Source organism: Dermacentor albipictus, chromosome 1 (genome assembly GCF_038994185.2).
Source record: "Dermacentor albipictus isolate Rhodes 1998 colony chromosome 1, USDA_Dalb.pri_finalv2, whole genome shotgun sequence".
In the NCBI taxonomy this organism is placed as follows: domain Eukaryota; kingdom Metazoa; phylum Arthropoda; class Arachnida; order Ixodida; family Ixodidae; genus Dermacentor; species Dermacentor albipictus.
In genome coordinates this window covers 184,640,618-184,656,100 of record NC_091821.1, presented here as the reverse complement: position 1 = coordinate 184,656,100, position 15,483 = coordinate 184,640,618, and the positions used below count along the sequence as shown (strand labels likewise).

The 15,483-nt window shown below is 46.7% G+C and overlaps 2 protein-coding genes across 2 annotated transcripts in view; one reads left to right on the top strand and one right to left on the bottom strand.

Moving 5' to 3' along the window:
• PIG-O (phosphatidylinositol glycan anchor biosynthesis class O) overlaps window positions 1–4,914 on the bottom strand; it is a 51,972-nt gene extending 47,058 nt beyond the window's left edge. The window contains exons 1-2 of the mRNA XM_065456375.2: window positions 4,013–4,914; window positions 881–1,056 (exon numbers count right to left, since the gene is read on the bottom strand). Of these exons, the coding sequence (XP_065312447.1) occupies window positions 881–1,056; window positions 4,013–4,600 (764 nt within the window). The 5' untranslated portion in view covers window positions 4,601–4,914. The remainder of the gene's footprint in view (window positions 1–880; window positions 1,057–4,012) is intronic.
• Window positions 4,915–5,094: 180 nt separating this feature from the next.
• On the top strand, window positions 5,095–6,779 carry LOC135921950 (cyclin-dependent kinase 2-like). The gene has a single exon (XM_065456376.2). It carries the CDS (start codon window positions 5,231–5,233, stop codon window positions 6,143–6,145), a length of 915 nt encoding a protein of 304 aa, XP_065312448.1. The 5' UTR covers window positions 5,095–5,230; the 3' UTR covers window positions 6,146–6,779.
• The last annotated feature ends 8,704 nt before the right edge of the window (window positions 6,780–15,483 follow it).

The following is a 15,483-nucleotide window of genomic DNA, read 5'->3' as shown; positions in this document are numbered from 1 at the left end:
CGAATTATCAGGGTAGATAGAGGTGTGACGACCGTTCAAATTAAATAGTGAAATTTGCATGAGAAATTAGGGCACCAAAGAAATAATAGGTTATAAAGGATTTTCAATAAACTGATATTGAATTCTCAAGGTTTTACTGCACACAGTCGGCTGGGAACAATGTCACCATCACTTTTGCCAAACATTACTTCTCTCCAGATTATGAGAGAAGTTCAAGTGCAAAAATTCACATAAAGGGCTGCAGATGCTGTTCAATGGCAACAGTAAATTCTCTATATGATAACACTACGAAAACGGTGACATGGCACACCTCATTCATTGTTAGAAACATGGCAGCTGGTACTGGCAAGTGCAGCAGATAAGAGTGTCAAGATCGACATGGGAGCCTCATTTTTGTGTGCTTTCCCTTTCCCTCAGTCCCTGCCATTGCCTTTCCCTTTCAGTCAGTGACCTGTCATTGTGAGGCAAGTTTAAAGGTTTTCATACACCTTGAGCATAAAGAGCACACATGTGCACACTCATCACAGTGACTCTTCAGAATCAGAAATATTAGAGTCCAGCCTGCCAATGTAACTAATGCAAGTGGCAGCATCCTGCATTCTTCAATGTGGCCAATGAAGGGATAAAAACACACCCTGTCATGTACTGCCAATGTCAAGGTATTTTTCTCCAAATTTATTGCCCACCCATGTCTTAGTGGCTGGGTGGAAAAATCAACCAGCGACATATTGGCATGGTGGCTGCCACTGCTGCCATTGCAATTTTTGCTTGGTCAGTGAAAGACCATCGACAAATGGCCACAGAAGATTTGAGCGCTAGTGCACCATGTACAAATACAAGAAGCATTAAACGAATGCAAGCCTATTTACTGTCTGCCCACCTTATCACCTGGTCAAGTTGGGTGAGCTTGGCAGCCATGGCTGGATGATTCCGGCCTAGCCAATGACCGCAGTGGTCCACGCCAAGGAAGTGAGCCACCAGAACATCCCATCCATCTGGATTGTCCAGCTCCGGATAAAGGTGTTCGAGAACACCATTGTCGACTGTGTGTAAATCCTGCAGCATGGCAGGAGAGTAATTTTATCTTTATGTAAGATCAGAGCCCATCAAATGTATTCTGTTTTAAATATATTCCAGAATATTTCTTTTTCAGTTTTCTTTCTTTCACATTTTGCTCTGTGTCACAATTTTTTATCTACTCCTGCAATGTCTCTTTTTAGAAACAGCAGTATCTGTAAACAAAAACAATTTTTCTTCATCATAAGTGAATATGGCAATAAGCAATCTATTCGCTTTGAAATATTTTATATTTTTTTAAAAACTGCTACCCCCTGCCACCCCAAAATAAGAGTTACCAATAAACATGTCTAAGTAAACTAATACAGCTGCCATAAAAAAATTCTACTATTCCCATTCTGTTTTGTTTTATAACTTTTCTTATAACTTTTTTAAAAATTTAGCTTTCTCTGATGCCCACGACAGTGAAGACATAAATGAAGATAAAGAAAAATACAGAATGTGTTGTGCAGAAGCTGCGGAAAGATCCACCATGTATTTGCAGCTTAGAAAGTGCAATGCAACAAAAAGACAGTTGCCACAGACATCTGAATTTGATGATGTAGGTACACAATCAAAAAATGAAAAAGCACCACGTGTCACACAATATTTATTAAAGCTGAGAAGTGTGAAGAGGACCATGTTCTCGCCACCTCAAGGCAGCTGTTCTACTTAGGTGTACTTTATCGACTAAATTCTTCCAGAATTCTTAGCAAATCTAGTACAAAAGTGTTCACACTTGTCGCATTCATATAAGCATTAGCTGAACCATGCATAAAAATAACATTCCCTTTCTACTTCTTTATGATGTCAAAAGGGAAAAGTCATTATACAAGCATAGAAATTAAAAAAAAAAAATATTCCATTATTGAAGAAAATGTGGGGGCAAGTTGCTAAGTTGATACATGGTACGTAACAAAAAGATTTTGACACTATCTAAACGCATAACAGCTCTGTTGCATCCCATTTAGGAAATTCTAATGTCAAATTCCAGAGGCAAATACAGGTTCTTTCAAACAATTCACAGGAACGTGTTATCAAACTTTACTCACAGTTGCCCTATGTAGGACAGCATATTTTTTTTTTTACAAAGCTCTTGAAATATTTTACATGGTATTAATAAATGAGGTGCTTAGAAATAGTTTACAACAAATTTCACTTCTTTACACAAAGATGCTTAATTTAAAAAGCGGGACATATTTGTCCCACTGACACTAAACGATCTTTGAAATAGTAGGATGCACACGTCCCAGTGACCCGCTAGGGTCTCGATACAAAATGTTTTCCGACCACTTCCCTTGTGAACCAAAACTCATGAAATTTTTTGTCATTTAAGTAAATGAGGTGCTTATAAGTCGTTTGAAACTAATTAGTTCTGTACAAGCCACATAGATTTAAAAAGTGGGACGTATTTGTCCCACTGACACTTCATGGCTTTTCAAAACATGGGATTCGTTTGTCCCACTGACCTTCGAGGGTCTCAATAAAATTACATGTAACCACTATCCTCCTGATGTGGACTGAAGCATGACAAACAAAGTGGCACAGCGGAGGCCATAAAGAAAATGTTTGAGCACACTTTTGAGCAGAACGTTGAATACCCATGGCATCAGCGCATTTTTGCATCTGCACACTTTTGCACATGCATTCATGACATTGAGTTTTATGGGCTGGCTATCGCCTCAAGACACAAAAATGGGTGCTTATTGTGAGCTAAAGATGTAAACTCAAATGCAGGAAAGAGGAATAACTTATGGGGAACTTTGAAGACTTTTTCTCGGCAAACAAATGTGCACCAAATTCAGAAAGTGTTCCAACTATGAAAACTAATTTTTTACATTTTGCCCAATGGTAAAAAGAATTGAAGTAATGGTGTAACCAATGGCAAAAGATAATAATAATAATATTTGGGGTTTTACGTGCCAAAACCACTTTCTGATTATGAGGCACGCCGTAGTGGAGGACTCCGGAAATTTTGACCACCTGGGGTTCTTTAACGTGCACCTAAATCCAAGCACACGGGTGTTTTCGCATTTCGCCCCCATCGAAATGCGGCCGCCGTGGCCGGGATTCGATCCCGCGACCTCGTGCTCAGCAGCCCAACACCATAGCCACTGAGCAACCACGGCGGGTAATGGCAAAAGAAACCGTCAGGAAGCTGCGACTGCGAGTCAGCTTGAGCAAATTGTGCTTTTTTTTTTTTGCAGTGACAGGTATTTGATACATGATTTCACTGTCCAGTATGTGCACTTACTTCTCAGACGTATTATATTGCTTTAATTACAGAAATTAATCTAATACTTGGTCACTGACACTTAATGTCTGTATATACAGACACAGCACCAGGCCTGACCACAGAAGGTGCAAAGTGAAGTCACTTTGTTCGAAGCAATGTATGTATCGCATAAAGAGCAGTGAGGTTGCCATTTCAGGAGGCACTGGTTTACTGCTCCAATTTTTAAAGCTGAACTTAAACTTACAGCGCAGACACCTAAGACGGACCACAAAAGGAAGATACGACACACACTGGCGCTGACTAACAACTTTATTTCTTCGTCGTCGATGATTATATAAACCCTAGGCCACACAACCGCGCTTGGTCCGTCTGTGGTGCTTGTGGTCCGTCTTAGGTGTTTGCGCTGTAAGTTTAAGTTCAGAATTATGTACAAACTAGGGCCAAATGAAGTTTTACTGACATTTTTTTAAGGGACTTCTGTGCATGCATCGATAAACTTGAGTAAGTAAAAGGGCATGTGATTACAGATTAAACATATCACAAATTATTCGTCATTGACACTGCTTCACACGATTACATTTTCTCTGGTGCATAAACTTATAGACTGCGACAAATGTGCAATAAACTGTTTCAACTTAAAACGAAGGTACCTAAAATAGGAAATCCGCACACTAAGCTCGCGGCACTAATCGCGGCGGCATAAAACTGCCAATATCTTACCTTTACTACAAACGAGGGGTACGCGTACGCACGGGCGAATTTTCCAGGAAAAAGGTTGACCCAAGCGTCGTCGCCCATGAACACAACCTTCTTGCCCATCTTGAACATCTGACTGATCAAATTGTCTTCTCGCACCTCAGTTTGATAAAAATTAGTACCAGCGTCAATAAACGTCGGCAGTCCTCCAGTCATCAATGCCTTCAACCTCTGCACTGTTGTAGTGGGGGCATCCGCCACAAACTTGAGCAAAACGGTGCGCTCAGCGCCGGTACCAGCAGACAACTCGGAGAAAACGGGCATCTTGTTTCGATAATGCTCGCTTTCATCCCACGGGGGTCCATACAGAGCGAACTCCAGCTTCAAGGCGTCGATTAGCAAAATTACCACTTTCTTAAACTTTGCCGGATACCAGCAAATTGGGCTAGGGAGGGCCGTGGACTTCCCAGTAGATCGGTAGAAGACTGTGATGTCAGAGCATTCACTATGTTCTTCGATAGCTTGTCTTTGGAGCAAGAAGCCACAACAAAACAGACAGACACCGCATATAGCAACGCCTAGAGCAACTGTCAATACTGCAGAGCGGTACATTTCTTTAGCGAACACTGGTTGCGATACAAGAGGGAAGGGTGCACCAGTATAACCAAGGGCATGCGAACGCACAATCGCGGCTGGTGCACGGACAGTCGCAGCAGAAGTCCTGCACTGAAGCGTTTAGCACCTTGATACAGCAGCTATAACAGCGCATTGAGATGCGGCAGTTCTCTTGCTAAGATGTGATGATGGTGCTAGAAGTTTCATTTCAGCAACGGGGGTTGCGAAGCATGCGATTAGAAGCCATTCAAATGTGCACTCCCATGTGCACTGCTGATCAGACGGCAAATTTGGGGCCGCTTCTCTGACTTGGCTTGACCTAGGAGTAGACCCTGCCCAACACTCATAAATTATCCCTCCCTGACCTGAAGGTTTACAAGAAAGTAAAAAAAATATTGTTAATCAGTATATAATAAAATATTTTTGAAGTTACATTATTATAATTTAAGCAGCGTTTCGCATAAATAATATAATCTGTAAACGTATTTTGACGCATCTTTACTAAAGAAGCAGCAACCTTGAGGAGCAGACTGCAAAGACCGCGAAGACCGCCAGTTTCGCGCGAAAGTCGGCGTTGGTTGCGTGTGCGCTCAGGCCTTGTAATTCTATTCAAGTGATCGGGACTTCATGGAAGACGCGCTCAGTGAAAAGTTTCAGAAAATCGAGAAAATCGGCGAGGGAACCTACGGAGTCGTGTACAAGGCCCGTGACAGGGCCACCGGACGATTTATTGCCTTGAAGAAGATCCGTCTTGAGAGCGAAGCCGAAGGTGTCCCCAGCACTGCCATACGAGAAATCGCCCTTCTGAAAGAACTTCGACACCCAAATATTGTGCGCCTTCTCGATGTCGTTCCTCAAGACCAAAAGCTATACCTCGTATTCGAATACATGACGGAGGATCTTAAGAAGCACATGGACAAAGCAGCGTCGAGCAAGACCCCACTTGCCGTGAAGCTGGTGAAGAGCTACTTGTGGCAGCTGTTGCAAGGCATCGCGTACTGCCACTCTCATCGCATCTTGCACCGGGACCTGAAGCCGCAGAACCTCCTAATCGATTTCGAAGGTAACATCAAGTTAGCCGACTTCGGCCTCGCAAGGGCCTTCGGGCTACCACCGCGCACGTACACGCACGAAGTGGTTACGCTCTGGTACCGGGCGCCCGAAATCCTCCTCGGCTCGCGCTTCTACTCGACGTCGGTAGACGTCTGGAGCATTGGCTGCATCTTCGCCGAAATGCTTATGCTAAAGGCACTCTTTGCGGGTGACTCTGAAATAGACCAGCTTTTCCGTATCTTCCGCACTCTCGGTACACCCGACGAGAACTCTTGGCCCGGCGTAACCAACCTGCCCGACTACAAAGCCACTTTCCCGCGCTGGGAGCCACAGTCGCTCGTGAACATTATCAATGGCCTAGACGCCGACGGAGAAGACCTCATCCTGAAGCTACTCATCGCCGACCCCGATGCCCGTATGCCAGCGAAGAGAGCGCTCAGTCATCGCTACTTTCGGGATGTCACCATTCAGCGGCCACTGTGCATGTGACACTTGGTCGCGCGCATGGCGCCGTCGCCAGGGCATGCGCTCAGGGATACTGGTGCCCGTTTTCTTTTTTCATATATACATATATCTATATTTTTGATAATGCGCGTTTTTTCTTCATTTTGTTTTTAAACTCTGGTTAGCCTGCTTAGTTATTTTCATATTACCTCTAAGTTGCGAGCCAGAGCGCGCAGTTTTATTATGTATAATGTGCCAGTGAGAGTGATATGCACTGCTATCACTGTGTTCACGTGGTTAAGCATGTCCAGGGCGACAGGAGATCGCCGCTGGCGACTTATTTTTCTTATTAATACTGTGTAATGTCCACAACACGAACTCTCTCTCTCTATATATATATATACGCATTCCATATTTTTAAAAGGGTGCCTACTACAGCAAAGTGTTCACTGACGTTTGCCACAGACGACGATATTGCTGTTTAATTATCGATTTTGTGAAGTTCCGCAACTGTGACCACGTTTTTACACGTAGATTTTTTTTCGTTAATTGCCGCCAAAAGTGTGCACTACAGGCAGTTTGCGTATGACATGTTTCCCTATTCAAGCGCGTGGGGTGTGCTTGTACACAATTACGTAACAGTTCCCGTGAATAAAATGCTGCATTATTAAGCGCCAGGGCTCTTTCGTGAGATCATTTTGCGTTTGCAGAGCTTGGATCATCGGTTGTGGTTCTCCTGTTTGCGAACAGGGGCAAGGCATACGCGCTAAGCTATAGTATACGCAAAGTTTTCCTTTCGCCTTTGCTATATGTAGAAGTCGCATGTGCCTGCGGAAGTAAATTACGCCTTTCATCGTTATTTTATTCACTGAGCTTGGCCAAGGTTCTCGTGCGCGAGCTATCCGCGTGTTATCATTCTGCGGCATTGTGCACTCATTTTGCAGGGGCCGACAGTTGCCCATCCGCACTTTGCTGAGATGCGCCGTTTCAGCTATTACAGTTTCATGTTTCTTCGCGCTTTCTTCACAGCTTGAAAAACTCCCAGGTCGTCCTCGTGCTACACATGGGCGACAGCAATGCGATAGGACTATGCCTTCCTATGTGCTTATCTCCTAAAGAGTTTGCCGTTGGGCTAGTTTGTGCGTGGCATTCAGAACGGAAAATAACATGATTTGCGCTATTTTCCGTTCTGAATACGTTTATCCATCGGCATCGCTTATTGGGCTGGATTCACACGATGCGACCGATCGCCGGTTCAAGCCGCAGACGAGTGCAGTGGAGGGAATGCTGCTCCAATTGCTCCACTCTGATACATTCCGTTAAAGCTGCTATGTCCATGATACAAATGAGAGAAACTGCGCCAAACCTGCTCCAGGACGCGCCGCGCACTCCAAGTCCACGGCGAAGAGATTTGTGGCGAACATAGGGTGGGGGTTGCCCCCACCTTATGCGCACAGTGCCGTCGCATCTCCTGCCATTCATAAAGCTAAATGAGCTTATGGGTCACTGAACCAATTCAATGCGCGCTCCCGCATGTTCGCAGTCAGCCCGCGGTGTAGCCGTGTTGGGAGCGGTGAACGCGGCAAGCCGAAACTTTCCCCTTTGCATGTTAGCTGCTTTGCTGTGTCGCGTTTATGTGTGTGTCCTTGTAATGCAGTTGGTTTGTTGTTCGGTCAATCTGCTAGCTAGACCGTCCTTAGGCGTAAAATAAAATTGCTCGAATGACGAACCTGCATACTACGGAACTATTGCCGTTTTTTTTTTTTTTTCTTGTGTGTGTGCGCGCCTTTGTGTGATTTTTACCGCTAGGGACGCGCGGCATTTGCCTTTTCGAGCGTGCTGGTTTACGCAGCGCAGTAATAGTGCCCGGCCGATAACAATTCAGAATCATCATTTTGACTTCTACAAAATATGCTCCAAAACGCTCTTGGCCATTCCCACTGCGAGTGTGTCGTGGACTGAGCTGCAACGAATCGTGCTGAAAGCTCGCCAGCGGCCTCCTTGCGTGGGGCGTGATTTGGCAGCACTGAACACGTCATGCTCGTCCGCAGACTGAGCCATAGAAAAAATCACCGCCCAAGCACTCAGTACAGATAGTTAACCAGCGAAGCTGAAACGTGCGGCGCCGCGGGTCTTTATCACTGAGCTAATCCCGACTGTTCATTAAATGACAGCTTGGTAGGCTGTCGGATCCCTGGTGCGCAGCTGCTATTGCGCTGGGCTGCGTGATCCAGTTGACTGAACGGCCGATCCGCCCGGTCGCGTGAATCTAGCGCGCTGCTTCTGTTACGTGCCTCTCTGCGTCACACTACTTCTGCTACTTGTCTACACCTTTCCCTATCCCTTCCATCTCTCCTCGCCATTGGCTCCGCCGAGGACGCACCCAATACATTACGTGGCCTTTCAATCTGCAAAATGCTATCGCATTAGAAGCATTGCGAGGGGACACACCGTGCCCTGGTATCGGAATCGGCTCGCCACCCTCGCCTTTGATTACATTGTCTCCGCCACCGGCCCTCTCTATTTTGCGCCGATACCAAGAACGAAGGTCGGTGAATGCCCTGTACGACATGCTGTCGCATTTATATTGTTTTTGTACATTAAGCGACAGTAGCGTCTTCGGGTTTTGTCTTGGGTGTTCGCCCCTTCCTGTCATGTTTCGGTTGCGACAGCACTCGAGTTGCTATGGCAACATTAAGCCATGCACGACCGATCGGATACCCATCAGCGCCCTTTTCTTATGGCCATCATACACAAATGTAATTGCTCCTTGAGCTTATTCACCCCGAGATAGCGGTTTCATAGTTTTCTGCTTGTATTCATGTGACAGAGATACAAGCATAGCCTGCGAAAGCGGCATGTTGCTTTCGCCGCTTCTGACGGCCAAATCATGCTAGAACCTCGTTTGTTGCGCTTCCGGCAAACTGCGTAGCCGTATCCAGTGCTGCCCACGTGGTTTTTGAGCATATCGCACGCACGATCCGTTCGCGCTGTTTTAATCTCGAGTAGGCTACGGAACTGCGATTACGCGACTTGCGGCGAAAGCCAGACAGACGCTGTTGTCGCAGTGTGTTTTACCAAAAGTGACCCTGAACGGTTCAGTACTAACCTCGTAGTGTATACGTCACGGATACCGTGTTCTAGTTTACTCAACCGGTTTACGTGGGTCGGTGCTCTTGATTCTATGTAACAGAATTGAGCAGGTCAATAACCGCCATTTAATGCGAGCACATCTGTCAATGACATTACTCCGACTCAGTAGCATCGACAACTGCTCCTGCTTGTTTGCAAAGAAAATGTAATCTCAGAATTGGAGCAAATTTCCGACCGCCATATAAATGCAGCAAACAATAAGCTACGGTGCAAACATGCACACCCTCCCCCGATATGGAAGGGGACAGTTCATGTGTTGTTCCAACAGCGATTGTTGCAAACGTGCAAGTCAGAACCTCACTCACTTTTATTTGCTATGTTCTCCCGTTGAAGAATCCCGTTCATGGAACTTTTCCTTGTTACAAACACGCACAAGGTAAATTACCGACTTTGAACGCAAATTCGATGTTTCCTTTCATATTGGCGAAGAGTGTACGTTGCAAGGAGGCCTGAGGCTGTCGAGACTTTTACGTTCAGCGCGCTTGCATTGCCACGCAGCCGGTAGACTATAGCGCATGCTACTCGACGGCTGACAATGCAAAAGAATGTCCCTTTAGATTCATGATGACATGTTTGTCAATGCAGCTGCAGTTCTTCGCGAAAAAAGTGACTGTGATTGCACATTTTGTTCTTTTCTATCATAATTTTATACGGCCGCATTTCTCCAGAAGAGTATAAAGCTGCTGCACGCTTAGTTGCACCTGGATGTATGATCAGATATCAGTTTGATAAACCACTTAACCATCACGTTTATTTCTTGACTTCAGAAAGAAAAGGAAAATTACGCAGATCCCACGCATTGTGGGAATACGTGAAAGCGAACCTTTCATGAGTCAGCAAGGCGAATTGGAGCGTTGTGACAAGAGATGCGCTGACGAACGTGTCCCCCAGCCACCTAAAGGGTATATGGGGACCTTGCAGAACAAGTGGAAGTTTTATTCGGCATTAAAACGTGTTGAATGACAAGACACGACGCGCTCGACCTAGTAGAAATGCCCCGCAGTACGATGAGACGCATGGTGATTTGTTGGCATCCCCTTTGAAGCGAGACGGCGACAAATCGTCACCTAGCCTGCTTGAGTTACTCAGCTATGCTATCAGTGCTTTATTTTTTAACATTCTTGTATACATCTCGTTAATCTCCTCAACCTGCCTTGTACCGCCGCCGGTGCCTGTAATGGATCCGGTCGTATATCGGTCTCTTCCCTGCATTTCTTTTTTTTTTTTCACCGATACTCTAAACGTCTCTTGCTTATCTAGATTGCTGGTTGACAGTTTTCTGGAAGTTGTACGCTACGTACTGGTCTCGCTGGGTGAATGCCTCGCATTCCATTAGTGTGGGCTGAATGGCGTCCGGATTTTTTCTGCAGTATATACATGCCTAATCTAATTGCGAATCTATGCTCCAGTATGTTTTTGTCCTTATGCAACCAGCTCGATCATCAAATAGCAAGGCACTCCCCTTCGCGTTATCGTGTAGGTTTTCCTAATTTCTTCTTTCTCATTCTTGTAAATATCCATGGTGTTTTTCGTTTCCATTATTTGCATCCAATTCGCTTTCTCTGTTTATCTCACTTTCTGATTGATTGTCTACACTTTCGATTACCCTATACTTGGTTGCCAATATTCTTGACCTCTTCCTCCATTCTGTGTCCATGCTTTTTAGGTAAACAGATACTTGTGCACTTTAGTTGCCCGTTTATTTTGATCCATCTTACTGAGTCCTTCTTCAAAACTAATTTTGATCTGCGCTTCAAACGAGGCCCAACCCATGTCCCCTTGCACTGCCTGATTTGTGATTTTGCGGTGAGCTCGCAAAGCCAACCGGCCCACCGATCTTTGGTTAACTTCCAACGCCGACAATCTATCCGATTTTAGGCACAGAATGGCACTTGCCAACGTCCGCGTTGGGACCATGACTCCTTCCCATTTTCCACGCACCACCTCATAGTTATTGTGGCCCCAAAGTGCCCTGTTTCATTATTGCTGCATTCAGCTTCCCTTTCATTTTCAGGTTATCTTGGTGGGTGGTTGAGTAAGTCTTTCCTTCGTTTATGCATGCACCGCGGTATTTATATTGCTTGTATTTATATTCTAGAGATATTTCAGTGGCGTTCCATAGAGAAAGACATTCAACAAGAGCGGACACTCCCATAGAGCCCAGCGGCCGAATTGACCGTAGCGCACCAAGCCGTCGGCATTAATACCTGAAGCACACATCGGTTTCGGGCGCGTGCCTTTTGAACGCTAGCTGGCTGCACTGATCGGCGCGACATCTTTTTTTTTTCTTTTTTGCTTCTATATAGTTCTCAACTGCGCGCGCTCAAGGTGCGAAATAGTTTCATTGTTTAGTAAAAATGATTGCGTACCATCTTTACTAGCCTCCATAGAATCTGTGCAACGTGCAATTTCATAAAGTAGACACCTTGTAAATGAGGAAATGTTTATTTCGCTCTATATAAATGCTCGTTGCGGGTTTTTTGTGCATTCATGCAACGTTGTAGCACCAGGTAAGCAGCAGCAGTTCCCGTACGAAGCTCCACCGGATGGCATTAGCCGAAAAAAGTAAATTACAAGCATGTGTCATTTTGGTATTTATACCTTAAATGAATACTGCGTGTAGAGGCGAAACGTGCGAACGCGAATGGGCGGCATTACAAACAAAAGCCTTTTTTTTTTTTTGAAGCGCAGTTTCTGTGCACTTCCATTCACGACGTCATGCTACCTAGCCCGACTGCTATAGAATCTAATGGGGATGCTCCGGAGTACGCCGCGGTGATTTTGACGTCACCACTTTCTTTACGCCGGCTTGGCATTGAAAATTTCGATCCAAGCAGCATGGCGTCATAAACTAGAGCGCACAGGCCTGCTGTCTAGGAGGCGTTGGTACATCGCACACGAAGCCAACAGTTATGTCGGGTCAACAATCTTTGCACCCGCCGCATGATTACCTCCAAAATAGGGCGCCCGCGCTCAGCCACGCCATGCGCAGCCGCAGTAAACTCTTAAAAAGATTGCACACTTTGCATGGGGCTTATCTTATCCCATAAGGATAATCGTCATCTATCTTGCTTGCATTTACTTTCTTGAAAGCTCTGCTCTCGCTACTTTCCTGTCGAGAATGCTATGTCACGCTAGTAACGCGCATGCCGTTCGTGACCTGTAAGTATACCGGGCGCGCAGCGGTAAAGAAATGAAAGACGTGCAAAATAGATGCATGACGATTATTGTTGTGCGACAAAATAAGCCACAAAGGGTGCAAACGTTTCTTAGAATATATAGATGAGGAGCATAGCCGCTGATCTGCACTCTTAAAAAATTCAGCGCCATTCCATGCCATCCTCGGACTCGACCTCACTCAAGCCTTTAATAACATTTCCCATGCAGCTATCCTTGACCTGGTCTCCAACCTCCACCTGGGAGAGCGAGCCTACAATTACATTCGTGATTTTCTCTCCAATCGCACGGCCACCCTCTCGGCCGGGGATTTACGATCAGACCAGCTTCCCCTTGGCAGCAAAGGCACCCTGCAAGGTTCAGTTATCTCTCCCATGCTCTTTAACTTAGTCATGATAGGCCTTGCCCAGCAACTACAATGAGTCGACAATATCAACCATACCATCTACGCTGACGACATCACCATCTGGTCGTACCGAGGCAGTGATGGTCAAGTGGAGTCAGCCCTACAAACGGCGATTGACGCTGTTGAAGCCTATCTCCAAGGGACCGGACTGCGCTGTTCGCCGGGTAAATCAGAGCTTCTGCTCTACAAGCCCATTCACCGAGGTCGCCTTCCCAAACACCAATCTGATCACCGACCCTGTGACATCACCCTACGCCTTCAAGATGGCAGTCCTATCCCACACGTCCCTAGTATCCGAGTCCTCGGTCTCACCATCTCTACCAACGGCTCCAACGCCTTGGCTCTCAACAAGATCTGTGCACAATCTCAAAACACCCTACGATATTTTAAACGTATCTCTAACTGACGAGGGGGACTCAAAGAAGAAAGCCTTCTCCGCCTTCCAATCCTTTGTCATCTGTCACATTACCTACGTTGCTGCGTACCTCAACTGGTATACCGGGCCGAGCAAAACAAGATCGACACCCTCATACGAGGGGTCTACAAGCAAGCACTTGGCCTCCCGCATTGCACCAGCACTGAACTCTTCAACCAACTGGGAGTTCACAACAACATTTCCGAACTCATTGAAGCCCAACAACGCTCTCAGCTTGAACGGCTCACCCTTACTGAAACGGGACGCTTTATTCTACCCACGCTTGGCTTCACCTACCATCAGCGACAGGGCACCAAACAACCGATCCCGACCGACATCCGTAGCTGGATCTACATAGACCCTATCCCTAGAAACATGCACCCTGAATATAACAGGGCCCGGCGCCTAGCTCGCGCCGGAGCTATCATAAAAGCCCTAGCTTGCTCACGTACCTTGCGTCACATTTGTTGATGCAGCCCAATATTCCCATGGCACACGATTTGTGGTCGTCGCCACACGCGATGGAGTCCTACACCACGCCTCCAGCGTCACTACCCCCACTGCTGAGACGGCTGAAGAAGTGGCCATCGCCCTGGCCACTTTAGATCCCACCTGCCACACCATCGTGTGTAACTCTCGCTCAGCCGTCACTAACTTCAGCAAAGGCCGTATTTCTCCCCAAGCTCTTCGCATTCTCTGCCAGGCACCACACTCTAAAGACAGCATAATCTCCCTAGCATGGACCGGCCCATGCGCGCCCTGTCCACCCACACCGCCCCAATCTCAACGAGGTCAGCCACTCCATTTGCGCGACGCCTAGTCAACCGCGCCGGAGTCACTGGAGATGAGTTGGACACCAGGGACAATCTGAAACTTATAACGACCTCATTAAGGCCTTTTACCTCAGTCGCCGAACCTACCCTCCCCCCCCCCCCATCACTCCAAGTTCAGCCGGGCGCAGGCTACCACCCGGCGTCTACTACAAACAAACACGTACCCTTCACCCGCCCGCCTCCACCTTATATTTCCAGACATCTACACTACCCCCAACTGCCGGTGCTGTGGCATTCACCCGGCTACGCTTCCGCATATGCTGTGGGAGTGCCCAGCACAGTACACACAGACTAACACCACGACCCTCTCGTCGAGGCTGCATGAGGCTCTGCGGAGCTCCGCCCTCGGCGACCAAACCTGGGCGACCCAGCACGCCCGCGAGGCGGCGGCGAGGCAAGCCCTCGAATAAAGTCCCTTGATGATTTGAAAGTAGCGACACTCTTTGAACTCTGCCGCCGCCGCGCGACCTCCTCGCCTCCTCCTCGCCCCTTGCGCGTTCCCCCCGCGGTAACCAGTTTCGCCCCCGTTTTTCTGCATGACGATTGGTCTCCCTGCCGTTGCCCTTGGAAACGCGCGGATCTTGAGTTTTGCTTCTGTTTTTCTTTTTCGTTCGCGCCATTTTCCTCCTGAGCACGGCTGGCTCGGCGCTTTAGCTCGGCGTAGCGAACGTTGCACGCCGTGTTTCCTGCTCTATGTGCTAGCGCTATGCCGGGCTGTTGCGCATATAACTGTAGCAAGAAGCCTGAAGATGGTTATGCCGTTTTTATGATAGCACAAGGAAAGCGTGACGGCTTGCGCAGGAAGCAGTGGCTGCATGACATTGGCCGAAAGAACTTTGTTCCGACAAAGAACAGCGTTGTTTGCGAGCTGAGGCGTCTTTCTTATAGCTCGTAGCAAAGCATCCCGTAATGCTGCATTTTTTTTTCATTCTTCCGCTCACCACGCCCACTACGCTCACAAACGCTCACCAGCGTTTTTGTTGCGGTTGTCCTCAGTATGCTTAAATTCCCCTCGCACGTCGCTAACTGTTGTTATTCAGTCGGAAGTGCAGCATTATAGATTCTGCTTTGCGCCCTGAAAAAATTAGTGGCAAGTATACCCGTGTTATTGCAGGTGATGAGCGTTAGCTAGTCAACGTTGAGTTTTTAGTTTTAAGGCAAACGCCTTTAGATCTCTGTTTCAAGGTCGCGTTGTAAACTGGAAGTATCACGTGACCCAAGGAAGGCCAGAGGTGACCCAAATCATGTCCATCCCTGCATAAGAGAATGATTACCCAAGTTAATTAATGAATCATTAGTGATTGACATAAAATGGATTAGGGAGGAATAATGATTAGCGTGTATTAAAGAAGATTAAGGTGTATTAGAGTGCCTTAAGAAGGATTAAGATGCATGAATA